Genomic DNA, 27,549 nt, shown 5'->3' on the forward strand with positions numbered 1-27,549 from the left:
GTCATATTAATACTTGATTCACTTATCAGTGGCTACATCTCGAAACTGCTATGCCATTCGTTATCTGTACAATTTCATTCGACATCGTTGAAATTTTCATTTTTTTATGGCTTTTAATTAAACTATGTAAGTTTTTATGGATGGTTCAAGATAATTATTACAATCATTTGAAAAGTTTGGATAACGATATTATGTAAATTTAGATAACTTTTTTAAGCAACGAAACGATCTAATAATGATGTAGTGTAATGAACTGAAATGTAGATTGCATGACGAGATAAATGCATTCTCAATCTTGTGACATAATGAGATCGTAAAATTTTATTAAGTTTATATAAGATAATTAAAGATACTCAGAAAAACGTTAAATTTTTACAGCTTAGTTCTATTCAGACTTATCAAGATAGAAAACAATATTTATAAGACAGAATAACCGAGCGCAGTCTTCATTCAGTATTGTTAAATAATCTTCAGACTAATTTTCGAAATTTCAATTTTTTTTCCTTTTTCAATATGATTCAAAAAGTTTTTACTTTCATCATACTGTTTAGTTCGTTTCCAATTCATGATTGTGCTGTAAATTAAATTAAATATACTGTACTTTGTAATTTTTTTGTCAAATTATTGTGATATTTGTAATTTATTATTTGCAGGAATCTAAAGTTAAAGTAGAAAATGCGTTCATCGATTTTGTAAACTTCAGTTACGTTGACGAACAAACGTTTCATTTCTCTTTTAAAAATGAATCTGAAACTAAAAGTAGTATAAGTTTAAGAATTGATATTATCAAAGATATACCGGAAGATTTTCATGTAAGCAAATATATCGTTTACAAATGAATATGTGTTAGAATAACTTTCAACTCAACCGTATATCAAATAATTGTATTTTACCTAAACAATGATGAAGGTTAAAGTAAAAATTATGGGTCGGACTTTCGGACAATATACCCTTCCTACAGGGGTAAATGTGGATGTTAAATTTTGTCAAAGCTCTCTAAACGATTTCTTTCAACCTTACATGAATGCTGCTGGTATAACTACGTGTCCCCCGACGAAGGTAATATTAATATGACTTTATTATTCTTTTACCAGAAATTACTTGCATTATTTTTATTTTATACTCAGGGAACTTATGAAAGTAACGACATTAGTACAGAAGTCGTCGGAATGCCAGTATCTTTAATACCTGGTCTCCACTTTCTTGTTGAATTTGAAACATACGCATCTGACATTGTCTTAAGTAAAGCCAGATACTACATATATGTGTCTTAATTTTTCGTCGATCCGATTTCAAATCGTAAGTATTAAACAAGAAATTTGATACATTAGTATACAGAAGTATTATGTAATAACATTACATCTAATAACAAAATAATTCTCAATTAAATGATGCGTTATATGTATTACAAAAAACATGATTTTTAAGGCCCCGATATACACTTCTATAAAGCGAACATCACTCCAATAATTAACCTAAATCAATTGTATGGGTGCTTGAACAAAAGCCAGTGATCACATCAGGATTTAAATTAATAATCTTCAAAGTGTTCTGTGCAACAATCCTCTAAATAAAAATCAATCCTCTGCAAAAACTCGACCACAGTTTATGATTAATATTTTTTAGAAAGTATCAAAAATTATGATTTATTTTAGGCAATGTAACGTCAAATAAGTGTATAATAATAATGAACGTTAGAAATAATATGTTGATGTAATATAATTTATTCAATAATAATTACCCTGATATGCAGATAAAGAATCTTAAAATAAAATAGTATTCAGAGGTGCAACATAAACACTAAAACGAAGTAAAAGCTATTTCATAGTTATTATTATTACTTGACAATTTCATGTTTTTTTTACCAAAACACTTTTAAATGGCACTAATTATGTACATTTGTTGTATAATTGATTAGCTTTATCGATGCACTCGATACATACTGCCTTAAGCAGATCGCTGAGTTGTTTTGAAATGTGCTTTTTAAGAATTTCTATTTCTTTTTCAGTTATGATTTTTTCGTTTATAAACTGCGCAGAAATGAATACGGTATGAAATAATTGAATATTTATAGCGCTTTTCTTTGAAAAAGAAATAAATGATAAATACTTACATCTTTCTCTTTCTTAGTTATACAACTGTAATGGTACGTCGGTTTATTTGAGTCGTGAATTATTTAAAAACTATGAATTTAGTTAATTAAATTACTTCAAACTTATCATCTGGTCTTTACGTAACTCCTCTTTACACTCATGAAACTTTTTTGTTAATTGTGCAGTATTTGAAAGTTAACACTGAATATCCCATTTGTAAATGAAAAAAAAATTATACTGAACTCGATACATAAAAATATTATTAAATCTTTTACGGTCATATCGTTAACTTAATAGAATTATTATTATTATTATTATTATTATTATTAACCAGAGTATAGTACAAAATATTACAACAAGTAGTAATAATTATACAATTATACATTACAAATTTGTAACCCGGCAGAGGATAAACCTGTTCGCTGGTCTGGTATTATAAAACTACTAACACTTAAAGAAATTAAACGGAAAAAAAAAAAATTAAAAAACTAAGAATCATTTTGTATAATAGTTTATAATATTTCACAAATGAAGTATGGCTTAATATTGGTAGCAAGAATGCTTCCTATAAAAGCTTACTTCACTAATATCTTCAATTTTGTTCTTCTATCTCCAATATCTGATTAACATTTGTCTGGCCGTTACGATTGTCGTCATTGATGCTTTCATTTTTCTTGCATATGATACTCTTTCATATGTATTTAGTCTAGCTGGACAAGTAAGTCCTGTAGCACACGTGACTCTATAATGAGGGAACATTTCAGTATGTTGTTTATGTGAATCGCATTTACATGTTGCTGTGAATACTATGTCATCTAAGACTATCAAATCTTTATATTTAGGTTGTTGTTCCAGTGAGTGCAATGAATTAGTGAAAGTTTGATATCCTCTGATACCTCTATAAAAGTATAATAATGCTTTATTGTTTCCAAGATAATTGATGTCTCCATAGGTCATTCGAATATTATTTGTTTGTTGAATCGGTTTTCCTGATGTATTTTTTGGTTTACTTGTTTCTATTTGCATACTATTGTTGTCTGCAATGTCATCTATTTGTTTAAATACTGTTTCTATGGGTTTATATCTTACTTTATCTATATTTGGTTCTTTGTGATCTTCTTTGTTTTCTTCTTTTATGAGAAGTATATGTTTTTTACCAATTAATTGTTTGTATGTGCAGTATTCACATTTATTAATGAAATTTATGTTGGTTGTATCTGTTTTTGTTAGAATGTAAGTTTCGTTTCTTTTTCCCTCTTTGAATCCGTTTTTTGTTTTGGTATTAATAGTTATCCGTTGTGAGTTCCATGCTATGTCAATCACATTTGCAATTGTTTCAATTATTTTTCTGTAGTTATCTGATACTTTCATTTTTTTCATGTTATATTCAGACATTCGACGATGAGAACGATTTTGATGAAGTGTACAAGTGCCTTGTGAACACAAATATGTCCTTACATCCAAGAGAAACTTATCCTTATCCTCATCCACATGGACTTCCAATGCTGAATTTAGACTATCAAAGTTCCCTTGTTGCTTTAGTTTGTAATAGATTTGTTGTAAATTGTTGCAGTGTATTTTGTGGTTCATTGTATTCCTGTATCTAGTATCTAGTATGGATGGCCTTTGATCCATTTTTTTATTTTGTCCTTTATTGTTTTTATATTGCTATTTAAAGTTTTGAGGTGAGAAGGTAGTTGATTGAAGGTGGCTAAAGCTCTTGTATAGCTATCTTTAATGCTGATTGTTAATTTTCTTTTAAGGGGCTGTATAGTTTTTTTTCCTTAGAATTAGAATAGAAAGAATACCTATAATACAAAATAATATGTTCGTTAGTTCAATCAAATTAGAATTATATGAGTTTTTAATTTACACAGATTCTACTTGTAACAGAAACATGCATAAGATTTAAACAAATTCACTTAAGTGTATTATTACGTAAAATTTAATCGGTTGTAATTTATGAAATAATATTATAGATAATTTATAAAAAAATTTATCGTTAAAATTTTATTGCTATATACTTTACTTTAATTTTATAGCTGTGTTATTGCAATTGTTATTGTTTTTAACAAAAACAATATGTCACGTGATTCACACTGAAAATATGTACCTAATTTTCAAATGAAATTTTTTGAGTTAACAAATGATAAAAATATTTTATTTTTGTGGTTTTAAAATATTATTGTTGATTCATAGAAACACATAAAAAATTACGCAGGTTCCAAGAAAAAAATCAGTAGTTATTTTTAATAACCATATATGCACAGATCATTTTGGTAACCAATTACATAATCTGAGTAGATAATTTCCGAGGAGTACGTAGAAAACGGCTATGTTTATACATAAAATTATATTCAATTCAATTTATACAGAAACTTAAATTTATATTTCATTCCACAATATATCTACATTAAGACCTTGCAAACTTGGTAACAATTTGGTTGTTGATGAGTTATGATGAGTTTCCGTGACTTTTAATTCAAATTTAATGAATTTTGATGAATTTGATGAATCAAGCTTAATGGCATAGGTTTTCGGGGTATTTGATATATTTCGTAGTGACACTTTTAATACAAGAAATAGTAGTACCACGCAGATAAACATCTTGCAGAGCTCACATTTTATTTTCAGCCAAAGGCTTTCAATTGCCTGTCATGCATTCATATCAATTAAGAACAGTTTATAATTAACGACTTCATATTGTTTATTTTTTTCTCTCTGTCATCAAACGGCGCTAAAATTAACTGTTATTATCTCAAAAGCCTTGTCTATGCTCATTTTCACGTGACGACGTTGTATATTCATATATTATTTTTATCGCAGTCCGACATCAAAGTATGTTGAAATCGAAGATTTTTTCGATGCACAATGCATGGAAATACAATTCACCAAAATTGAAAACCTTTATTAGTGTCATTATTAAGGGAGACACGGCTATTTAATAACTTATTAGAAGTTCCAAGTTTGCCTTGTATTTGGACAACGATTACAGACTGAATTATTTTATTTATTAATAAAAAATATAGTATTTAGTATTAATGTTTGATTTTCAATCATTGAATGTTCAATAATAAACCATCAGTAATCTTTTCCAATTTCAATTCTGACAAAATTTCGAATAAACCATTTTAAAGTATTCTTTAAGAGAGCGTTCTTAAAATATTCGATTTAAAAAAATTTTTTATCTAAAAATAACCAAATAGACAATTTAAAAAATTTTGTTCGCTTCCGTTAAATAGGTTAATTTTTTTATTACTAAAGTTGGAATGAATTTGAAAAAATATCTAGAAATGCTCTTTGTGACTATTTTTCAAAAAATGTTGATGTCAATTATTTGTAAAGTTTGAAGCATATAAATTTATCATTTAATTAATACCTTTGTTGTGATAAATAGGCAGAAAGCAAATAGAGCACATCGTAGTCTCTATAATACCTACCAATTGAGTTGGTGGATGAAAACGATAAACAAACAGTACTTTAATTCAATCGTCAAATTATTCGCGTATGCTTACACTACAGATATAAAGAAATACATCTGTGACTTCGACCTCGACGAAAAATGATATGAAAATGTTTTGAAAAACAATCAAAATAGCATTTTCCACGACCTTTCAAAATCTTTTTCTAGATTTTTTCTAGCTTCAGTATTATAGATAGAAAAAAAAATTTAATTGATTGAACGAAAGCGAAAAAAAATTTCAAAATATTTATATCATCATTTTTTGTGGACAAATTCAGTTTGAAAAAGCTCTCAAAGAACGTATAAAAACGGTCTACTCACAATTTTTCCTGAATACATATTGAATAAAATGTGCTCAAGCTAAAACTTGATTATTAAGAATTAATATATGGTACCGTGTATTTGATCTATTTCAGGTTATGCACAAAAGTACCCTAAAAGTAAAAACTAGAATATACGAGATAACCAAGTCGTGCGAGCCAGCATGAGACAAAAAATGATTGAGGTAAAAGAATATTGAATGATGAACGAAACGCTAATCAATAATAAATTATAAATAATTAATATCTTTATTATTTTCAATACTGTTAATACTTTGATTTATTAATTCACGCTCTAATTTATAACTTATAGTTCAGGCTTTCGCTTTAAAATTCAATTAAAGCAACCGCAATGGTTTCATACTTGTTCGCGGCATCTGCGCTTCACGTGCGCATAAAATTCGAGATGAGAAAGCGCGCGCGCGGCATGTTAAGACGTTCGGTCCCAAACACATGTGTTCTGGGACGTTTATCGCTCGAGCTCGTTATGGTCGGGAAACCCGAGGCTCAGTGCGGCCAGAACATATTTTTCCTTTTTTTATTAGTTTGACTTGTTTGTGCGCACGTTTTCTCTCTCTTTCTCTGAATAACCGAGAGAGGCACAACCGACTGTGCTCAGAAAAACCTGTCGGGTCCTACAGTCAGTTCTTGGGAAATCACCGCGCACGGTCGATATTAGCCCTCTTCTCTGCGAGTGCGCCGAAGTCGCACTTTATTTTTCACGATTATCTATCGTCCCTTTGTTCTTCGAGCCGCTTGTGTCATCTGTACATGTGCGTGATATTGTTGTGTACTAGCGCTGGCAAGCGACGCCGACCTAGTGTTATAAGGCGTTCTATAGACGTCAGTTTGTAGTTGCACCTGCGTCGGTGCAACTCTTGTGTCAACAACTCAGCAAGCCAGCGACCGCAACAAGGGCTAGCGGCAACCAACGGCCTAGTTGAGAATATATTTGATATCTTTTAAGGTGTCCTTCGCCATGGAGTAAGCCGAACGGCGGCGACTTGGCCCACCTCCACCACTAAAAGCAGCGTTGTGCGAGCGGTGCCCGTGACCAAGACGTTAGCACTGCGCTGCTCTAGGAAGCGTCGTCCTTCTGGCACAAGGTGTGCATGCGGCGTCGTGTGGTAAGTGAGTTGTCGTAACCGTTAAATGGTCATCAGAGTTAGTAGTGCGAAGGACCAGACTAATCGAGCCTGCGCACTCTTCTCGATTGTAATTAGCGGCTTAGCGAGTATTAACTTACCTTTAGTATTGAATTTAGATTTGCATTTATTGTTTGTACTTAAATTTCTTTTATTTGTTGCATTTGGATGGCTTTTTCCCCACTCAAGACTAGGGTTTTTTATGCCACCTAAATGCGACTTTCTCCTTCTAATTAAAAATAATTTGTACTATCTATAGTTAATTATTCATTTGGCTAATCACTTACCTGTCCCTGTTTTTAATACGCTAGATTACCTTTACTCTTACCTTGTGCTTCTCCATTTTTATAATTTCTTATTCAATTAAAATTATTACCCTGTATTACTCAGAGTAAACAATACTTACAAGAATAACTATTTTTCTTACATGTTTGATCTAACCACGTGTGAGATCGCGCACGATCATATATTATAATGCTTGATTTTATAACAGAATACATGAAATTCTTTTTTTAATATTTTCCTAAGAAGACAATTGATTCGTTGATAGTTGTCTATAATCGTGTTCAGGTAGTTTAATAAGTCACTGATTAAAAAGTATCTGGATGAGAATGGGAGTGGAGCATAATCATTTATATCTATCGACATTTCTTTAGTAGCAGTGAATTTCATATTGCTTCAACTTGGATAGTAATCGTAACAATTCTAGAATTCTGAATTTGTTATCGGTTGCAATTCGTTTGAAGTGATATTTAAATTGTTTAACTATAACTTCCCATTAGCTGCCGAAATTTCGTGTACGAGGAGGTATAAAGTGCCACTGAATATTCTGCTCGCTCGTGGATTTTTCTACTTTAGACTTGAATTCTTTATTTCGCAATAGATAAATAATAAAAATAATTTATTGAGTTTCGTGTGCGCACGTTGGGAATCAGTTCCATTGTCAGAATAGATATCTGTTGGTAAACCGCGTCTCAAGGTAAAACGAATTAATGCAGTTATGAATGCTTCAGTGGATAAATCATGAACGACTTTTAAATTCACTGCCTTAGTTGCCATGCATACAAAGACCGAAACACAGCACGTAATGAAATTCGTGTTGTAACATTTTTTCAAAAAATAACGGCGGTGAAAATGCCTTTTAAGTTTTTGAGCTCAGAAAGAAAAGTAACAGAAGATATGCATTACCATAGGAAAGTATTGTGCAAAAAAGAGGCTATTGAATGATGGACCATAGAGTGAGGTTGCATGCATACGTGCGTGCATGCGCGTGTGTAGAGAGTATGCAAGTATGGATAAACATGTGAGCACGACGAAGTCTTAAGGCCTTCGACCCAGTCATGTAAGTGCAACATAACGCTCTTGCCGACCCTTTATGTGGGTGTAGGCAAATACCTGTGGCTTCTATAGCTAGAGCAGCCCGGGATCTTCTTCAAAGCTGTATCCTACAATGAAGAAGGAGGCTCCTGCCTTGAGAGTAAATGCTAGCATGCTGGGATAACCAGAGAGGTTAAACCGGAATGAGAGAGACAATCCGGGAAGCCCAGAAAGGGTACCGTCCATGCCACGTTAGGGGTAAGAATAAATCAAAGAGAAATGCTTCTGCGTGAAGGTGAGAGGGCTACTGCGGTAGACCAGTCCGAGTACTCAAACTATAAGTTCTGTTTTTATATGAATCTAACAAAAAAGTTATATTTTCTATTTGTAATACTAAGAGTTTTTGTTCACAAATAAAAAACTTATTTAACTAACAAATTTACTCTTACTCTACATTTCTTTAAAAATACTCACACTTATAGAGTTAATATATTGTAGAATGGTGGATTTTTACTGGTCCATTCAAGAGATATCTTTCTTGATTATAAATGAGAAAAAAAATACTTACTTTTTCGGCTGACGTAAATCCCAATACCCCCGGTGCTAGAAACTACTGTCGCTACTGTTGAAATAAAAGAGAAGTAAAAGATTGTAGATGATATTTTTATTTTAAATATTAATACAGAAAAGTAATATTTACTGTTGTCGCTTATGTAAGACTGTTGAAAAAATAGTAAAATTAGTAGAAAATTTGCTTAGATTGAACTAACCTAGCAGAACATGGAAGAAATATGGCAATAACATAATAGACATCCGTGTTAGCCACCGAATGAGGGTATTAAATTTTCCAGTCTTCTGTGTTATGGAGTTCGTCTTGAGTAAATACACAGGCCTGGTCAAAGTTTATTTAAGGTTGGAGCCGTCTACTCGACGGTATTGTCTGGGATACTAATCTAACGGAAACTCGGATTGGCAATCGTAAATTGGTGATAGTCAGTTATTCGATCTATTCTCGACACGATGTTGTGAAAGAACTTAAAATTCACGAGGTAGCCATCACACTTCCACTTTATACAACCATCCACTGAATTTTGTCACTGTCAGACTGAAATTTGCTATTTTCACGGTGTGTCATTCTGACTGACTTGTTATTCTGCGTCCAGATCCGATCTAACTTTTGTGATGCTTCATTTTTCAATTAATTTTTTCAGTTATAAAATGAGGTTTATTGGTTTTTAACGTACGGTTCAGTGAAAAACTTTATTAACTGAATTAGACACAAAAACAAAAAATGTTAAAGAGCCTTTATCAGTAAGTTTAGTAAACTATAACGATAAAGAGACATAGACTTGTTCATGAAAATGGCTTTTTAGTCTAATTGGTAAATGATGAAAGTTTCGAATGTCTTTACAAAGTAATAAATCGAAATTATTCCAACCTATAAGCATGCAAGGGTCTCAAAGAGGTAATTAGTCTAACTAGAAAGCTTCTTTGAAGTAATATAACGACATTAAGAAATTAGGGTAGCATTATATTCAAGAGTTGCTACAAAGGAAGCTCTGTTATTAGTTCGACGAAACCTTTTCGTAATTATAAGACACTATGAATTCATAAAGTATAATAATTGATACTTTTCTTCCTATGATTTGAAAGAGATAAATTTTTATAAAATACTGTAAACAGGATCAAATATGTGTGTAAAAATGGGATTCGTGAAGAACTCGGAAACGAGTCCAAATATTAAACTTGACCATGGCGGCTTGGACACACACATGTAGCGCAAATACGGTCGATGAAGCATGATACATAATAGCTTGCAATATAGTTACTTGCATCCTTGATTCTCCATTTCTCAGCGCTCTTCCCTATTTTTTCGAACGATTGCCGATAGCGCCAATTGCCAATTGCATCGTGGTCTCTCAACACACGAGAGAGCTCCAAAAGCCAAGTACCCGCTCTTTCGATTGCTTTTCCTCGATTGCACTCTCCCGTCTCTTTCGTCGTCGTGAGCTATCTTCCTTTTTTCCTCGCGCATTTTATGGGCCAATCGAGTCCCATTTAAATTACGCTACAGACCATTCCAAGCTTTTCGCGCGCTTTCCTCTATCTTGGTTTTCTTCTTCTTTATACGGCCGTTATTTATCTCTTCACTGACTTCCAAGTGAAATCACGGGCTTGCTATTTCTTTCTTTGAAAAGAATTTTTCTGATTTCTGTCTTTACCACGTTTTTTTTATTTGATCGTAAGAGTTTCATTGCGTTTCATTAAATTCGCAGTTATCATTCTAAAAAAGTATACACTTATATTTATAATTTCGAACTCATTATTAACGTTTCGCAATAAACAATTCCTTTCAATATTCATAAATACCTTATACCTATGGAAAATAGGTTGAAATTAGAGAACGGAGAACACGGTTTTTGTTGAAAAACTCAAGTAGCGGTGATTTCGTGGTATATTTAAACACACAATTCGCTGGCTTTTGATGCGAGATGTTAATAGCCTCATAAGCAAAAGTCTCTAGGCAATAATTTACTATCTTATTCGAATGCATATGGAATATTCGTGAGCTCAACAGATCCATACTTTTATATATTTAAATATTTCTCTGAAACAAAATTTGCTTAATTCTAGTTATCTCACAGAAGCTGTGGAATCTTACAACCATAAGCGTCTTTTCGCGGCTCTCTAACGATGGCAGTAGCATTTACAGGCAGTTGGTTAATTTGATTAACCATCAAACAGTCAACCTTATCTAGCTCAGCTACAGTTTCTTCCTTTTCCTGTAAAGAAACTTTGAAAATAAACTCGAACGTTATTGATGAAAAAGCTCGTGAGAAATAATGTACATTGGCGTTTGCCTTCGTAGGTTAAAATTGTAAATTAATATTGAAGTGCACCAAGTAATTAGCGTAATAATTAGCCATACGACTAATGCAAAGGATTGATAAAAATTTTTCTGGGTGTAAAATCTGTGTGAGAGACTTGCGATCTGTAACTAACATGAATTTTATGGCATATACATAAGTAGTAGAACTTTTCCACTCCTTATACTATTCCTAAAGCTTCTTTGTCAATGTGAGGATATCACTAATCAGTAGCTGTCAGTGCATGACTGGCATAAGCAATAGGACATTTCAATCCATTCTTTAACATACGGCATAATACGGCGCTAAGACCAGTTTTGCTTACATCATCTGCAAGAAGCAAAGGCAGAGACAGATTATACGGCATGAGTCCTAGTATTGAGATGAAAATCCTTTTCATCTCTTCATATGTCTTATCAAACTCGGAAGTTCGCTAGAACGGTTCGACGAAAAGCTCGTCTCGGAGGGGATGAGCAATTGTCGCTAGATCGGGAATGAACGTAATATGGTACGTTGCTTTTTCTCTGAAAAGCTCCAACTTTTCGTCAGTAGATGACTTAGGTAAGTCACGAATAATTAATCTATTAACGATCATAAACGTCATTTTTTGGACATATTTTTGATCGCAAAATTCGATAAGAAATATGTTTTAAAATTTATAAAGAAATACTTTCAAATTTTTTGGAGTTGGAAAGAATTCGCAAAATGTTTGACAATATTTTACTCGAAAACTATAGGCTTTGGAAAAAAAAATTTATAAGAACAAAAAGTTTTAGAATTAGCCAAAGAATACTCTAGTATTTTTTTAGATTTATTTGATAACTTTTTTGACAATATTAATTTTGTGGTTTTTCGAAAAATAAGAAAATTTTTTATATAAAATTGAAACGATTTTTAGCGTATTCCTTGATAAATTTTAAGACATTTTTCCTCTATAAAATTATTTTCTAAACCTCATATTTTTTAAGAAAAATAATGGTAACGAGAAACGCATTTTTTTCAGGTTTTTGCATTTTATCCGTTATTTTGGAAAAAAGCTCATATATAAAAATTTCCTTTTAAAGTTCAACAATTTCGTGCACCGATGATTCATGAAAGATTTCGTATTGACACATTTTATACTGGAAAAAAATTTTTTACAATTTTTTGTATTAAATCACTGATAAGAATTACAAAAAATTTCATTTTCACGAAGTCGTATCACGTCTATATCGTTTATATAACTATGACCAAGATGCTCGGAAATGCCGGCTGTGAATCTTGATCATAATTATATAAACGATATAGATACGGTACAACTTTATGAAGATAAAACTTTGTAGCTTCATCGGATTTCATCCAAGTATTAAACCCATCATATTTAATTTTTTAAATAAAATTTTTAAAATTTGAGTACAGATTCATATTCAACATACCCAAAAACATAGGGAATGGTATCTTGGATCAATTTATTATTTCGTTTACACATGAATTTTGGGATTTAAAATATGTTCAAAAAATGACATCAATGATAGTTAATTCGTTTTATATTATTATTCATTTATCTTGATAAACAGATTATCCATTCCAAATCCAAAGGGATTGGTTGTTCAGTTTTATAATAACACTACCCCACGTGACTGATGTGGATTGAGAATGAATAGTCAAATCGCGTAAATTTTGAGTTGCTGAAAACGAATCTGACCAAGAAAAAACTCATTAACCTCGAGTTTTTGAGATATTCTAACCTAAAAGATAAAAAAAACACGCTTCTTACGCATATTTGAGGTTATGTAGCGTCATCAGATCATTTATTTACAAAAAAACTAGTAGATGCACCTCGAAGCATATATCTTCCCCTTCAAAATAAATTTTGAATCATCCAGATATCTTTATTTTTCAGCGAGATATGATAATTCAAAGCTTTAGTTTCTCGCTAATTTATACACCACACATAACATATGTGACAGACTAAGACTACCCTTAAAAATTTATTAATTTTTAATTCTTTATATACGTATATAATAATTCACTCAGTCATTCTATTTTCCCTCTCTCCCTCCTACCCTCGCTCACTCACTCATCTTCTCTCTCTTTCTCTTTTCTTCTCTTGCTTCTGAGAAGGAGTAAGAGAAAGAATTTTATGTGGAATAGCTCATGGTTTCTTACGTAATTTCCCACCTGATTTCCAACGTGGGATCCCACGTGGATTTTTTTGATAAGGTTGATTATTGAAATTTCAAAACGGCGATTCCAAGGTGGCTAATAAAAAATGTATAAATGATCCCAAACCTTAAGAGCTGAATCCTTATACTCACAGCCTACCTCCTAATCCTCAAGCCTCAGCTTTACCGATACAGTCTGTAAACCGATACAGTCTGTAAAATTATTAAAACTCGCTTTTCCCAGGGTTTTATGGGTTAACCGGTTTGGTAAGGGTTGTTCTTAGGGATTTCGTCGATTAGGGGGTAGGTGGTTTGAATGGATTTTCTCGCATATGATATAAAACTTAATCATTTCACGTAACACAAACGATAATACTTGCTTTTTCCAGGGTTTAATGGGTTAGTCTGCTTGTGGTATGGTAGGGGTTGTTTCTAAAAGATAGGTAGGTTTAGGGGTAGGTATTTAAGTGCACTGGAAGACTAGAAAGTAGACAATCATGTAATTTCCATATTTGGTTTAGAATTTATGTTTTTTTACTACCACATGAGTTGACAATGTAATCTGTATTTTTTCCCTTTAATTAATTGTGGGTTTGGCTTTTAATATAATTAGGGGGTGGTTTCAACTTCTAAAAAGCATATTTCGGAAAAATGAAAAAACACAGGTTCAATATATTTTAGCGTGCTATCGATGCATAAAGTTTCATTTTAATAGGTGAGTGACAGTGGGGTAATGTTATTTGTTAGTTTGTTACATACGTTATGTATGGTGAATAAATTGTCGAGACACTAGCTTTGAATTATCATATTTCGCTGAAAAATAAAGATATCTGGATGATTTAAAATTTATTTTGAAGGGAGAAATATGGTTTGAGACGTATCTACTAGTTTTTTGGAAATAAATGATCCGATAACGCTACATAACCTCAAATATACATAAGAAGCTGTTTTAGATAGTTTAGGATAGAATATCCCATAAACTTGAGGTCAACGAGGTTTTTCATGGTCAAATTCGTTTTCAGCGACCTAAAATCTACGCGATATGACTATTCATTCTCAATCCACATCAGTCACGTGGGGTAGTCTTATCATAAAACTGAATAACCAATCCCTTTGGGATTTGGAATGGATAATCTGAAGGTTGATGAAAGAACGTGAAAGAAGCTCCTGAGCATATTCCAAACAAATAAAAGCAAAAAACATTATATACATTTTTAATTACTTTATTAAAATCAGTTTTATACAAAAGGTTATTAAATAAAAATATGTTAAGTTTATCAGCACGTATTAAAAAAACTCATTTTTTAGTAGAGTGAATAGTATTTTCAAGTTAATTAAATTTGAACAAGCTTAATTTTTTGTTTTTAATCAACTTTCAACTGCTACTTATTGAATTTATCAAGACATTATATGGTTGATTATTTTATGAACGGACATATTAGCACAGACATGTTTTCTAGTGTCGTTAACTAAAATAAAAAAATTAATTATATTTACTTTTAATTACTATAACATTGAAAAACTAGATCACATTATAAAAATAAAAATAAAAACTTTTTGGCAAGTTCGATATGACAACGATAACAGCGGATTGATCATGGCTATAAAAGTGTTACTGGACAATACAATTCTCACATAAGTATCTTCTAGTTTTTATAGAGTCCTTAATATAAAATTCTTTATCATTATCTAAAATGAAAAAGAAAGTACTCAAAACTAATTACTATAATCCAATTGCTTGAACTGTAATTATTTACTTACCGCACATGTCCGCATGTGTCAAGTCAATCTGTAATCTTTGTAAAATATGGCCATAACATACTTCATCAGGGATGAACTCGCTTGGATAGTATTTTCTTATAATAGGTATAATGATTGCAAATACCTTTTCATAATCACTGTGAATAACGTTTACATTGTTTTCTTCGGAACACTTTTCCATTTCTTCATATAATTTATTGAGTCTGGCTCGTTCCAGTTCGAAAGCCTCCTCATCTATTAGACAATTGTTCTCTTTAACAATGCTATTGTTAGTATCAGTACTTGCATTAGCATCGGGAAACCTCTTTATATTTGTTGCAGTAACTTCTATACTATTGTTGCTATTAACTGGAATACCAAGTGATCCTGTAGAATCATTATTTATACAACACTTCTTTGAAACTTTATCAACTGAAACAGATTTTCTTTTTTTTTCTGCATAGTAGTTCCATACATTTTCATCAATGTATTTGTTATCGTCAATAACGATCGAATATTGTAAGTTATCTAATTTGTCTTTGATTTGGCACGTAATATTTGTTGAAAAAATTTCAAGTTCATCTATTCTATCTTGCGAACTATTTTTTTTAATTGAATTCTCAATTTTACCATTAATACTCATTTCAGAACACTTTTTGTGAAGAATGGTTTCCTTCGTTGAAACATTTTCCGATAAGGTTTGTTCTTCATTATGTCGACTGCTTGATAAATAAAGTTTCAATATCGATTTCGTTTTAATATCCGATGGTTCAAGTTTGACTGGTTGAAGCTGTTGATTTTCATTAGCAACAGTTACATTCTTCTTTTCAGCATTCACATCTAATCTTACTTGTAAACAATTATTTAAGTGAGAATCATATTTTTGTTTGTTTTTATTATTGGCATCAGTATTAGTAGTGGACATTTCTGAAGTCATTTCGCTTTTTATGAGCTTTGGATTTTTACCGTAAATTTTAATACAGTTTTTATTCTGCTGCACAGACAAGCATTTAGTTGATGGCTCTGAATGGCGCTGAACTTTTTGTTTCTTATCGTTTTGCTCTTCCTTTGGTAGAATTCTATTGGTACGAACTAAATCTTTGACATTACTACTAGGTACTTCACTTGAAACATTCTTCGGTACAGTTGGGATTTTTTCAATATAATCATTGTTGTTACATGTAGAAACATTATTATTTGTTGTAATCAATCGAAGCTGACTATCAGTAGTTTCAATTTCTGTCAGCTGTTTTTCATTTGGTAAATTGATAATTGGATTTTGTGTGTTAGTATTCATTGTACAAATTTCACTCTTCTGTTCGAATTCAACTAAACTATGATTAGCATTTTCACAACTAAAATACTCTGTGTCGCTTACTGCAGCATTCTACGTATTTAATAAATTAGCAAACTTATTATTTACAATATTAACTGCCATAGGTTCAGTATTAGGTTGAATACTCACAGACTCGCATTCTTTGCAGGACGAAGCTTTAGTTGAAAAAACGCTTGGCTGCTCTGTAGTATTTTTAACTTCAGATCTTTGCATTTTATTTCGCAGTTTTAACAAGTCGATTTCATTGCACAATGATTTGTACAGAGTTCTTTTGCAAGTTTCTTTTTCAATATTCACTATCTATCAAACATAAATTTTTATATAAAACAATCATCTATTTCGTACCAGACACCAGAGAAGTGCGAATTCACGGTCTCTGATACAGAAAATAGTATATACGCCACGGGAAGTAAAATGGCACGCCCATAGCTCGTGTTTTTCAATTTATACGAGCTATAGGCTTACCAATACTTTATATCCCTAGACGAGTAATGTACTATTGTTTTACCAAAAAATGTGCCGTAATTAACGTTACTTACTGCACCACTTCCTGCTAATTTGTAAGAATCCAGATCTTTAGTTGTAAACAATAGATCATACTCCATTTTCTTTGCAACGTCACAAATATTTGACTTTGTTAGAAATATGCCGTCTTTTTTATTGAATGTAATTTCATAATTATTTAATAAAGCGCTATTTAATTTTGAGTAAAAACTTTCTCTGAGCTATAAAAAAAAAGAAAAAAGTAAATATTTAATTAGAAATTTGTCAATACACAACTTATTCGGAACAAATAATCGTTTCAAATGGAACAAGCGCGTGTAGTATATAACGTAAACAAAAAAATTCGTATTTTATACATAAACAAAATCGGAATAATTACTTAATCATATAATTATACAAATAAAAGTCGAAATGTAAAATGTGAATACTGACGATTAATATGGAAAATATCAAGCGATGCAGAACAATTCAATAACTATTATTGATCAAATTTAATCTCAGCCGATATAATGATTTAATGTTTTAATTTTCGATTTTAAAAATATGTCTACGCCTTGATACGTTTTCACTCAACAGTACACTTGTTTCATTTTGAGTGATTACCTTTAATTGAATAAATGTGTTTTCGTCATACCTTAAGATTTAATCCTTCTATATCGTTTAAAGCTACTTTCACAACGTTAGGAATATCTTGATCTTCAACATTATTTTTTATAGTCTAAAAGAATATTTCCGTAAAAAGAACCATTCAGAAATCACGTAAACCAATTTAATTTAGTCAGATATAGTTTTCTTAGTTATCCGAAATAAGTAAGTTAAGAGAATATATTATTTAAAATGTTATCTATACCTTTTCCGTAAGATGTGATTTTTTAGATGAATCATTTATATCCAATAACGTATCTGATTCCAAAAGATGTATTAACTCGTTATTACTAAAATACTTCGTCGTTACGTTTTTTAAATTTGTCTTGGACGTGTTATTATTTAACCGGTAATTATTTATGTATTCTCTTAACTCTTCCATATTCGGATATATTTTTCCAATTTTGTTAACAAATAAACCTAAAAAATAATAAAAATACAATTTTGATTACAATATTGAGTCCTACGTGTTTTATCATTGTCGAAAAATGTAACAATATGGAATTCAAATCAATATGCATTTCATTTGAAATGATAAATATATCTTATAGTCGGAATTCTACCACGTTTGCGAAACAAAAGGACGGTGTCTGCAGGAGTACGGAGTTAGATAACATTCGAATCTTCTCGCTATTGTACCAATATAAGATTTATATAAGGGACCATTGAATAGGTAGTATCAGAACTTAAGTCGCATCATTGTTAGCGATTATATTTGCTCGCGATCACTGTACGCCTGAGTTACGTATTGTATATATGCGTTCCTTGTAAGGATGCATCTTAAATGAAAATTCTAATTTCATTATTACTTCGAGCACAAACCTGTGTTATTAGGTATGTGATTTGCATAAACAAAATAAAATGCCGTTCATTAAAATGTTCGAAATAAGATTGATATTCTAATGGGGACATTCAAGAACATTCAAGCATAACAAACGCATCTTGACATTGGCTAGTAATAGTATTGAAATCTGATTACATTCATATACAATTATAATTCAACGGTCTGTTTAGATATGATGACATACATACGTATAGTACACAATGGTAGACCTAACCTTTCAAAAAAAAAATGGTAATTAATAAGAAAAGCATACATACCTTAATTAATAAAACTAAGTACTGATAGAATACAAAATACGTGCTATATATAACGATAAAAAAACACAACACCCAATAAACAAACGGTGCAATTACGTATTGAGTATGTAATCGTTATTTTTCAAAATACTACGTTTGAAATTTTGAATAGATTGTATAAAAAGATTGAAGAAAGTGCAGTAACGACTTCAAACAACGTTAGCTCCACCTTCTTTTAAGGAGCCGGTCTAATTGCACTTTACGAGAAACCAAGTACCTACCTATTTTTCCACAGCGAGAAGGAGAACAGATAAATCCTTTTTACGCGTACATGTGTAGCAGTGACGGAACGTGTGTGTGGTTTGCTCATTGCTTTACCATACACCCTTTGGAAACAGCTGACCCAATTTGCTAGAAATACGACTACTCTGCTACGGTTGATCGAGTGTCTGTTTATACGAATCAAAGTATATAACGAAATTTATTCAGGTTTTTGAAAATTAAGATTTTTAATATTTATTATTCGCGTAAAAATGTAGAAAATGTCTTAAAATATAAGCTAGAAAAAAATGTTAATTGGCAAAAATAAAAATTAAATGCCGGCACGTCGATAATGTAGGTTTCTATTATTAATCGTTTACTAATATTTGTAAATGGGTTTTTTTATTAAAAACGATATAATTCATGTGTTATTTGTTATATTGATCGAAGCAATATCAGTACAAAATTCAAAATTGATTTTTCATTCGGTTTTCTTTCATCAAATAATTATAAGTTTATTAAATAGCTTTTTCTACATATTAAACGAAAAAAGGTACTTACAGACATATTCTACATATTTATATTTTGAAAGGCTTAGAAACAATGCTAAGTTGCAAAGAACTTTCTCAAAACCTTTGCATGAATCTTGATTCAACTTAAAAGAATTAACAGTTAAAATATGTTTCTTGTATGATTTTGTCTGCGCATTTAAAAAGGTGAGCGATAACCGTTATTCTCTTTTATTTTTTGCGCAAATGATATATTCTACTAGCAATCACATTCATTTATTTCACTCGTTTAAACGTGTTTTTTGTTGACTATTAATTTTTGCTTTTCATAATATTTTTCTAAGAAAAAAAATTCATTTTTTCACTCGTACAGACATTCATTGAATTATGTACGCTTGTTCCATAATGCTAATCATAAATAGCATTTACAGGACAATGACATTTTAGTATTACTTTCTTTATACATATATATTTAGTTATCCATGCTTTAATAATAATTATACAACTGATTTTTGCAACTAGAACTAAAACCGTACGTAATGAGACACTGACTTATTAGTTATAATTTGATTTCACTTAAAATTTAATTTTATGTTGGTACTTGTTGAAATTATATTACGTTAGAATTCTAATTAAGTGTATCGCCTAATTTAATTCCTGCAGTTATTTTTATATAAATAAAAATGATACATCATCCGTTTATTTTGTAGTTACACAAATACGAGAATTTCATAACATTATGAAATTTACTTATATTGTTTGAAATAATAGAAAAAAGTTAACAGTATCCTTAATTAAAACAAATACCATTTTCACCCTAAATTTTACAGGTTAGCTGTTAAAGAAAATATTCTTTTTTCATATTGCACAATGCTAATATATCTAAATAACTCATAATCAATAGCTGCCAAAAAATAATGAAATAATTTTACGCATTTGAAATCTTGTTGAATATAATCTTGTGAAATTTGTTATTGTAAACTTTCAATTAAAAAATACTTTTGCAATTTCGACGCTCATATATTTGGATACATTACATACTACATATAAACTTATCTTTTTATCCACATTACATATTATTATAATCTATTTTTAAGATAAAATGTGAATTCGTGACAACATTTGGATTAAATGTAAATATTTATGAAACAACCCAAACATTATGACAATTCATGAAAAAATTACATCAGATAAAATTTTGTATCTATTTACAATAGAGAATTCAGTGAAAATCGCAATAATATCTTAAGTAACGAAAAGTTATGTTTACAATAGCAAGCTGATTTTTTTAAATTGAATAAAAAGATATTGTAGTGTGAACAAAAATATTAATACGGAAGCATACATAATAATTTCCAAAACAATTTGGAAGTGTCTCATTGAGTATGGATTTTTATGAAAATAGTATGTTGACCATAGAAGCTATTTGTACATTCACAACCGTTCAGAAAAACGTCATAATATATTTGCGTTGATCGAATTCAAAATTAAATTAAAATATAGATAAACTAAAGTAAAATAAAATGTTAAAATGTAATGCAATACATAGCTTTTCGACGCAAACAAAAAAAATTTGTGATGTTTAATCTTACCAACTTTTCCAATTTCTCAAATTAATAAAATTTGCATTAAAACAATAAGTTAAAAAACAATTAAGTAAACTACAACGCAATGCAGTAAAAGGACATAAAAATAAATGTAGTTCAATAAAAAATCTAAATTTCAATATTTTTCAAGATTTTGCCATTTTATTAATTTTATTGTATTCATTATCCTACGTATTAAGAAAAAGAATAGAGGAAATTTTAAATGAATGCCTTTTCATTCTCATTATCATCATATATTCCATTTCCATTCAGTCGTTATTTATGTAAATAAAAGGAATTACAGTATAACTTTTTTTTTCTATGAATGAGTTAATCGTAGCCACTTCCATACCAGATCTGTATGTCGCAAAGACACCACGAGGCTATGCCTACCTTTCAGTTCTGATTTAAAAACAGACTCCGTTCTCTCTTCCATTTTATATTTTAAGTCCGTATTAAATATATTTTACAATATTATCATTGTACACGAACAGCGTATCATCCATACTTTAATTCCTCGCCATCACCAGTTAATCAGCGCAACGTAAAATTTTACAAATAAAACGAACATTAAAAACTGTACGCCAAATATCATATAAAGTAGTTTTTACGACAGCACATTTTGCATTGAAATATTTACTTTCTGAACATCAACCTCGGGTGTATTTCGACTTGTTCGAATGGATACAAAAAACACAGATACTAAGATAAAAATTAAAAACCCATGACAATCAATTTTGTAGTTTTATAAGATTTTATTTTTTCTCAAGATATAAAATTGTAATTCATACGAATAATGTATAGTCCATTCTACCAATTATATAAGTCTTATCTATTTACTCGTAAATCTACAAAATTGATTTAATAAAACGAGTGAAATTTACAATGTTAATGTTGCTTCGCAGATACTTAACAGATTTCAAATGTGATGCATACAGTTAGAAAAATTGATAATTATCGAATAAAATTATTTCAGAACTTAACTGTTGTCCTCATCAAATCTCTAAAAATAATTGTATTTCATTTTCCAACAATCGGATGTTGGTCACAAGTTGAGGAACGGTGAAAGCATACTCGACTTCCTTTATTCCCAATGTAAGCGGAATTCCACTGTGTGATGCGCTTATTATTCAGACTATTAACAAGTCGGTGTCAATATTTTGAAATAGACGAGGGGACAGGATCTGCGACCCCGACGTGTGTATGCCCCTGGTGCCTGCTGCAATTTGAAAATTCGACTTTATATACTTCATGCCTCTTGTACAGGTTGATGTTTACTTGTTCATATAAGTCTAGTTATTAAATTATATTGATAAAAAACTTACGCGGGATAAGATGTGCTCGGATAAAGATGAAAATTATTCTTTCTTTTCATCAGCGGCCGGTGTGGCGTTGGCATTCTCGCTACCCGTGGCAGGCGGCGCTTCCGACGCGGGTGCATCCGTCGTCGATTTACTCGAGGTTTCCGTCGTGCTGTCTGAGTTGGATTTAGCTTCCTCTTTCTTCGGCGAATCTTCTACGGCATTTTTCTTGGGCTCTTCTTTGCTGTTTTCCAACTCTTCGTTTTTCTCTTCTTTGGAGTTAGCTTTTCCGTCTGTTTGATCCTCTTTTTTGGATTCGTCCTTGCTAAAATATCAACAGAAAATTATGTTACTTAATATATTCTTTTAAAGTAGATACAACGTTACATCTATTGTTAGCGTGCACAAACACGCTACATACACACACACACACATGCACACATGCATGCACGCGCACACACACACACACACACGTACGCACGCACGCACGCACACACACACACACGCGCGCGCACAAAAGCGAATGAGCAAGAAGGAACACAGGCAATAGTCTGACTGAATGAAGAGAAGAGGTAGACAATCGAAGTATTAATGATTTGGTGAGAGTACAGTAGAAAAGACGTGAAAATCGACGTACCCGTCTTTCTTATTCTCGGAAACGCCCTTATCATCGTCCTTTTCGTCGTCTTTTTCGTCGTCTTTTTCGTCAACGTCCATTTTAGCATCATCGTTCTTGTTGTTAGTGGCCGCGGCATTCTCCTCGTCATTTTCATTGGCCTTCTTGGGACGTCCTCGGCCTCGTCCACCACCGGTGCGTGGCTCACGTTTTTCCTTCTTAGGTGGCGATGGAGCCGGTGTGGTGACACCTCGCGCCGCGCTTCTTGTGCGCCTCCTGCCTTCCACTTCGCCAACACTCGAGTTCAAACCCTGTGGAGCCAAGTGGACCAATTAATGACGTTTTAATAGTTTAACGTTGAAAAATCTTGTTACACTTGAGATTTCAGTTTGTACATGTGACTTATATTGTAAAAGAAAATCATTTGATAAAAGAGAGCACTGGCACCGCTCATCGTAAATCATCACAGACAAATCGATATCTGTAGCTTTTGAAAGTTAATGCGATAAAGGCGGGAGGGGGGGGAGTGTCTGTTTTACCGAAGACTATTGATTTTTACCGGTTTAAGTGTAGCGCGCGCCGAGCCGAGTCTTTTGAATTCCGGATGACACATGATTGTAAAGATCGTGGCGCCCTCGTGGCAAGCGTTTCTCTCGCACCGGAAAACCACCCCCTCCCTGCTGTAGCGGCCAAGTCATCTGTTCGCGTGTGATGCGTGCGTCGTCTCCCTCTTCTCGCATAAATGCGAGAGGTGCTCCCCCCTGCCGGCAGCACGTTTATGTGTGTGTGTCGGCCACAGCCACCGTCGCTCTGCCGGCTGGAGTCGTCAGCGAAAGAGAAAGCAGTGAGGGAAAAAACTGCGCGGCTCAGTTTCGGCTACAACGCGTCTCTCTTGTGTCGATATACATCGCGTGCACGGCAAAAACTCGACACTTGGCCGGGGGTAGCCACTTTCATTCTCTCCCTCCTTGAACCGCCTAAAAATCAACTCTGTTGCTGTTACCGCTGTTGCACACGTCATCGGTTTGCGCAGTCGAACATGATGTGCTACCTGAACGTACCAATACTATCATCAACCGCGTGGTGCTTCGGAATTACCACGTCACAATTTTTGAAGTACTTTTCTTTTTCTACTCTTCCCTGTGGGGGGGGGGGGGGGGGGATTTATGAGCATTATTACCTTCAGGATAAGGTCAGCCTCCTGAGCTGTCTTTTCCAAAGTTGAGAGCCTCTTCGTGCCGGTCCTCTTGCCTTTGGATGCGGGCTTCTCCTCCGGCGTCGTTTCCTCCTGGAAATAGTCGATCAATTAATGCTGTTGCACGAATTAATCTCAAATCTGATCGTTTTTCGATTGACACAAATTGATCGCAACATTGTTTGAATGAAAAAAATTCATCGGTTGCTGTGATACTTATAGTCTTATCAAATAAAGATAATTGTTTTTTTTCTGTAAACGGAGTCGTTGTCGCGGCTCGTTTGAAGCATCCTCTATATCAACAGCACATTTGTAATATATATGCATGTAAACACGTCTACTTCATCGTGTTGATCGTTTATTTCGTTTTTATCACGTTGAAAAAGCTCCGTATTATCACTTCATGCTCAAAGATGAGTTTAGAATAAATACAGTTGATTAAAAACAAAAATTTCGGAGTATCTTTCCACAATGACGGAAACTTGCGTAAGGAAATCGCGACCTACATTTGCTCATAGTAGCAATCTAAAACCCTGCAAAAGATTGTCTCGTTGAAAGACGCAATGCCACCTGTAACGTGACGGAATGGAAAATAATAACAGCATGCGAAATGAACGTTGTGCAAAGGTAAGAAGACGTAGCGGCTAGTATATATAGGCACATGTATACTTTGGGGAGGGAAAAAGTGGCGGGAAACGCGTTGCACGCGCCAGCCCCTACGCCATTTCTCCCTCCCGACGTCTGCCTTCCCCTCTCTCGACGTCATAACGGCACTCCCGCGCACAGATGGAGGTTTCGTCTTACAAGAAGGCAAATTGCACACCATTTAAGACTCAGAGATATAATCCCTTAGAACGGGAGTCAACTGGGGTAACACAATATTCTTGACTTGTCTTTTTTCATCAAATCTTAACAATTCAAGACAGTTTTCAGTTACCTCATTTGAAGTGTGATCGCGAAGGTTGCGGAAAAACCTTCAACATAAACTGCGATTTCATGCGAGACATCAAAACAACCACGAAGTTAATATTTCCTAATTTGGAATATAGTTCTTAGAATTAGAAGGAGTAGCAAAGGTGGTACGGCAATAATATTATTGGTGACATATTCGTAGCTTTAATCTTAATTGGTCAAGGTTTGTGGGTTTTGTTTTGCTTGAAAATGAAATAAAAAGATGACAATTCGTTTTTAGAGTGTGTGGCAAGTTTTATTGTAATATTTATTATTTCGAAATTCAAAATTTACATCATTCGTGATCGTCACAGATTTTCTCCAATATATCGCTATTTTAAAATAAACAAGATTTATCAAATAATCTTTACCTAAGATGGAAAAGCCTATGCTTTTGCGGCAAACCTATGAAACATAATTTGAATGTAAATACAAAACGGAATAAAGAAAGATCAAAGACGAGTCGAAATTTGATATGAATCTATTGGAAAACGAATATGATATCAGTGACGCAAGACGATTAACTTCTTAACCGAAAAGAATTCTACGCATTAGTGCCCAAAACTCACATTTTTACGAATAAACGAGTAAAGCAAAAAATCCATCGTTATGGTTCAAATTATTGAGGAGTGCTAGAAACTTTTTAGATTAGACCCCTACAAACTCAGGAATAGAATAAGAATCATTGCTGGATTATAGAATTCAAAAATGACAAAGATATCATGCGAAAAGTACAATCTTTTTCTGTAATTTGATCGTATGCATTCATAAGATAAGATTCAATTAACATTTTTACACGTCACCCGACAATAACCTCGAATGCTCCAAAACAAAATAAAGTACAGTAGTCAAAATGATTAATTTCAATTGAAATTTAAACAAATTGTAAGCCTTTAATAAGTTAATACGTGAAAAATTATTGAGTATCGTAGGAAAACACTACAAACGTAAGCAAACGCAGAGCGCTTTTCTGATAGACGTACACGAACGAAAAGTTGGAGTTACGCAGCTCTCGCGTTATACCTATAGGCAAAACGCACTGGGAGAGCTCACCGAAATGTGCAACGATGAGAGCGAGTGAGACTCAACGATAGAAAGAGAAAGAGAAAGAGAGAGAGAGAGAGATAGAGAAGGGGCCGGAGCCGGAGGGAAGCTTGGCTTGGGCTTGCGCGTATATACTCGCCTTCTACGGCGCAACACATAGCGTCTCACCCGATAAAACCTTAACGTACGTATGTAACTGATGATCGACGAATCTGCTCTGGCGCACAAAAGAGAGACAGCGAGAAGGAGCGATAAGATTATCATTCGTGAACTCGAAAGCGAGAGCGCGGAAAAATTGATTTGGCTTTCCCGCCATTTTTTGGAGCGTGCTTATGCAACTAGGCTTGGAAGCGTACTATAGTATGCTACACGAAAAAGTTGAGAGAACAGACAGCAAAGAATACACGAGCTCGGCTCGACACATAAATTTCCCGCGTAACACTCGATGACTCGGTGTCGCGCGCGGCGAAAGAGAAAAAAACAACATCCGCCATCTTTGCCGAGAGCGCAAGGACAAGCGCCGCTGCCGCCGCCACCGCCGCGGCCGTCTCCTAACCCCCAAACGACGAACGCGAACGTAGGAATCGAGACAATTGGCCGATAATTGGGTTAAATGTGTACGCAAGAGAACGCCAGTCCAAGCACGAGATCGCAACGTATTGAAGTCGACTTGGAGATAATGCATTTGGACCGGCAGCGAATGCATAATAGCGCGCGGACGAGCCAGAGTTGCGATGTACCAAGTTGAGCGCGGCGCGCGCAGGACAAGCATGCATATCGGCAAGTTTGCCGGCGCGGCAGCTACGGATGGCTCACCTTGACCGCCTCGTCGACGCTGTTCTCGGTCTTGTTTTCCACCTTGGTGTCCGACATACTGCCTGCTTATCTTCTTGAGCACTTGTGTGTATTAATATGCAAGGACAGACACGGAGTCGGCTCTGTGCTTGGACCTTGTGCACGACTATCACCACACGGTTTTTCGGCGGGCTGCTGGCTGTAGTGCTGCTGCCTGCTACAACACACGCACATACACACGGCTAACTCTCACACAAGGCAAATTGCTCACTGTTTCGCAGATAGAGTGCGCTCGTGCTAGTGCTCTGCTGCTTCAATAGACCTCTGCACGAAGTGGCCAACCGCCGACTGCTAGTCGCGGCAATCGCGGCCGGTTTGTTTGATTGTTATGCTACTTGGATACGACCAACAGCTGGACACGGATATCTCGCTATCCTGCTATTTCTGGAAACAGCGAGAAAAACAAAGAGAGACAATATTGTCGCACCTACAGTTATACACTTTGTTCGATACGGTCAGAGCAAGCGGTTCACTCGCACACTACTTACACACTGTTTATACACTTCGGCAAATGCCAGACGAAGATGGCGGTAGCGTGGGTCACGTGACTGAGCGAAGCAGAGGCGGGCACACACGA

General features: G+C 33.4%; 3 protein-coding genes across 4 annotated transcripts; 1 reads left to right on the top strand and 2 right to left on the bottom strand.

The window, feature by feature from the left end:
• Window positions 1-450: 450 nt before the first annotated feature.
• On the top strand, window positions 451-1,824 carry LOC131668664 (uncharacterized). Its single transcript, XM_058943021.1, has 5 exons — window positions 451-576; window positions 654-812; window positions 910-1,059; window positions 1,128-1,299; window positions 1,429-1,824. Exons 1-4 carry the CDS (start codon window positions 514-516, stop codon window positions 1,272-1,274), a joined length of 519 nt encoding a protein of 172 aa, XP_058799004.1. The 5' UTR covers window positions 451-513; the 3' UTR covers window positions 1,275-1,299; window positions 1,429-1,824.
• Window positions 1,825-14,580: 12,756 nt separating this feature from the next.
• Window positions 14,581-19,030, bottom strand: LOC131668659 (uncharacterized). The gene is made up of 7 exons (XM_058943015.1): window positions 18,936-19,030; window positions 17,780-17,994; window positions 17,564-17,647; window positions 16,965-17,150; window positions 16,555-16,725; window positions 15,111-16,476; window positions 14,581-15,038 (listed from the first exon to the last, which is right to left on the bottom strand). The coding sequence occupies exons 2-7, from the start codon at window positions 17,954-17,956 to the stop codon at window positions 14,962-14,964; spliced, it is 2,061 nt and encodes a 686-aa protein (XP_058798998.1). The 5' UTR covers window positions 17,957-17,994; window positions 18,936-19,030; the 3' UTR covers window positions 14,581-14,961.
• A 325-nt stretch (window positions 19,031-19,355) lies between these two features.
• On the bottom strand, window positions 19,356-27,469 carry LOC131668645 (nucleolin-like). 2 transcript variants are annotated; one of them, XM_058942989.1, is made up of 5 exons: window positions 26,934-27,469; window positions 24,108-24,212; window positions 22,949-23,238; window positions 22,336-22,636; window positions 19,356-22,229 (listed from the first exon to the last, which is right to left on the bottom strand). In XM_058942989.1, exons 1-4 carry the CDS (start codon window positions 26,988-26,990, stop codon window positions 22,369-22,371), a joined length of 720 nt encoding a protein of 239 aa, XP_058798972.1. In that variant the 5' UTR covers window positions 26,991-27,469; the 3' UTR covers window positions 19,356-22,229; window positions 22,336-22,368. The 2 variants fall into 2 exon arrangements, with proteins under 2 accessions (XP_058798972.1, XP_058798971.1); XM_058942988.1 differs by having other exon boundaries at window positions 24,108-24,215; window positions 26,934-27,467.
• Window positions 27,470-27,549: the final 80 nt, after the last annotated feature.

This window comes from Phymastichus coffea, unplaced genomic scaffold (assembly GCF_024137745.1).
Source record: "Phymastichus coffea isolate CEN01 unplaced genomic scaffold, Cenicafe_Pcof_1.1 PCOF00082, whole genome shotgun sequence".
NCBI classification, from domain to species: domain Eukaryota; kingdom Metazoa; phylum Arthropoda; class Insecta; order Hymenoptera; family Eulophidae; genus Phymastichus; species Phymastichus coffea.

What these genes read in the sequence shown, in the direction of transcription:
- LOC131668645 (XM_058942988.1), bottom strand. Translation starts at nt 26,990, where the DNA reads ATGTCGGACACCAAGGTGGAAAACAAGACCGAGAACAGCGTCGACGAG. An exon ending in GCGTCGACGAGGCGGTCAAG is followed by an intron (nt 24,216 to 26,933) that starts GTGAGCCATCCG and finishes GACTATTTCCAG; the next exon opens with GAGGAAACGACGCCGGAGGA. An exon ending in TCCGAGAATAAGAAAGACGG is followed by an intron (nt 22,637 to 22,948) that starts GTACGTCGATTT and finishes TTGATATTTTAG; the next exon opens with CAAGGACGAATCCAAAAAAG.
- LOC131668659 (XM_058943015.1), bottom strand. Translation starts at nt 17,956, where the DNA reads ATGGAAGAGTTAAGAGAATACATAAATAATTACCGGTTAAATAATAAC. An exon ending in AATTAGCAGGAAGTGGTGCA is followed by an intron (nt 16,726 to 16,964) that starts GTAAGTAACGTT and finishes TATGTTTGATAG; the next exon opens with ATAGTGAATATTGAAAAAGA. An exon ending in CCTGCAAAGAATGCGAGTCT is followed by an intron (nt 16,477 to 16,554) that starts GTGAGTATTCAA and finishes TTAAATACGTAG; the next exon opens with AATGCTGCAGTAAGCGACAC.
- LOC131668664 (XM_058943021.1), top strand. Translation starts at nt 514, where the DNA reads ATGATTCAAAAAGTTTTTACTTTCATCATACTGTTTAGTTCGTTTCCA. An exon ending in TTCCAATTCATGATTGTGCT is followed by an intron (nt 577 to 653) that starts GTAAATTAAATT and finishes TATTATTTGCAG; the next exon opens with GAATCTAAAGTTAAAGTAGA. An exon ending in CTACGTGTCCCCCGACGAAG is followed by an intron (nt 1,060 to 1,127) that starts GTAATATTAATA and finishes TTTTATACTCAG; the next exon opens with GGAACTTATGAAAGTAACGA.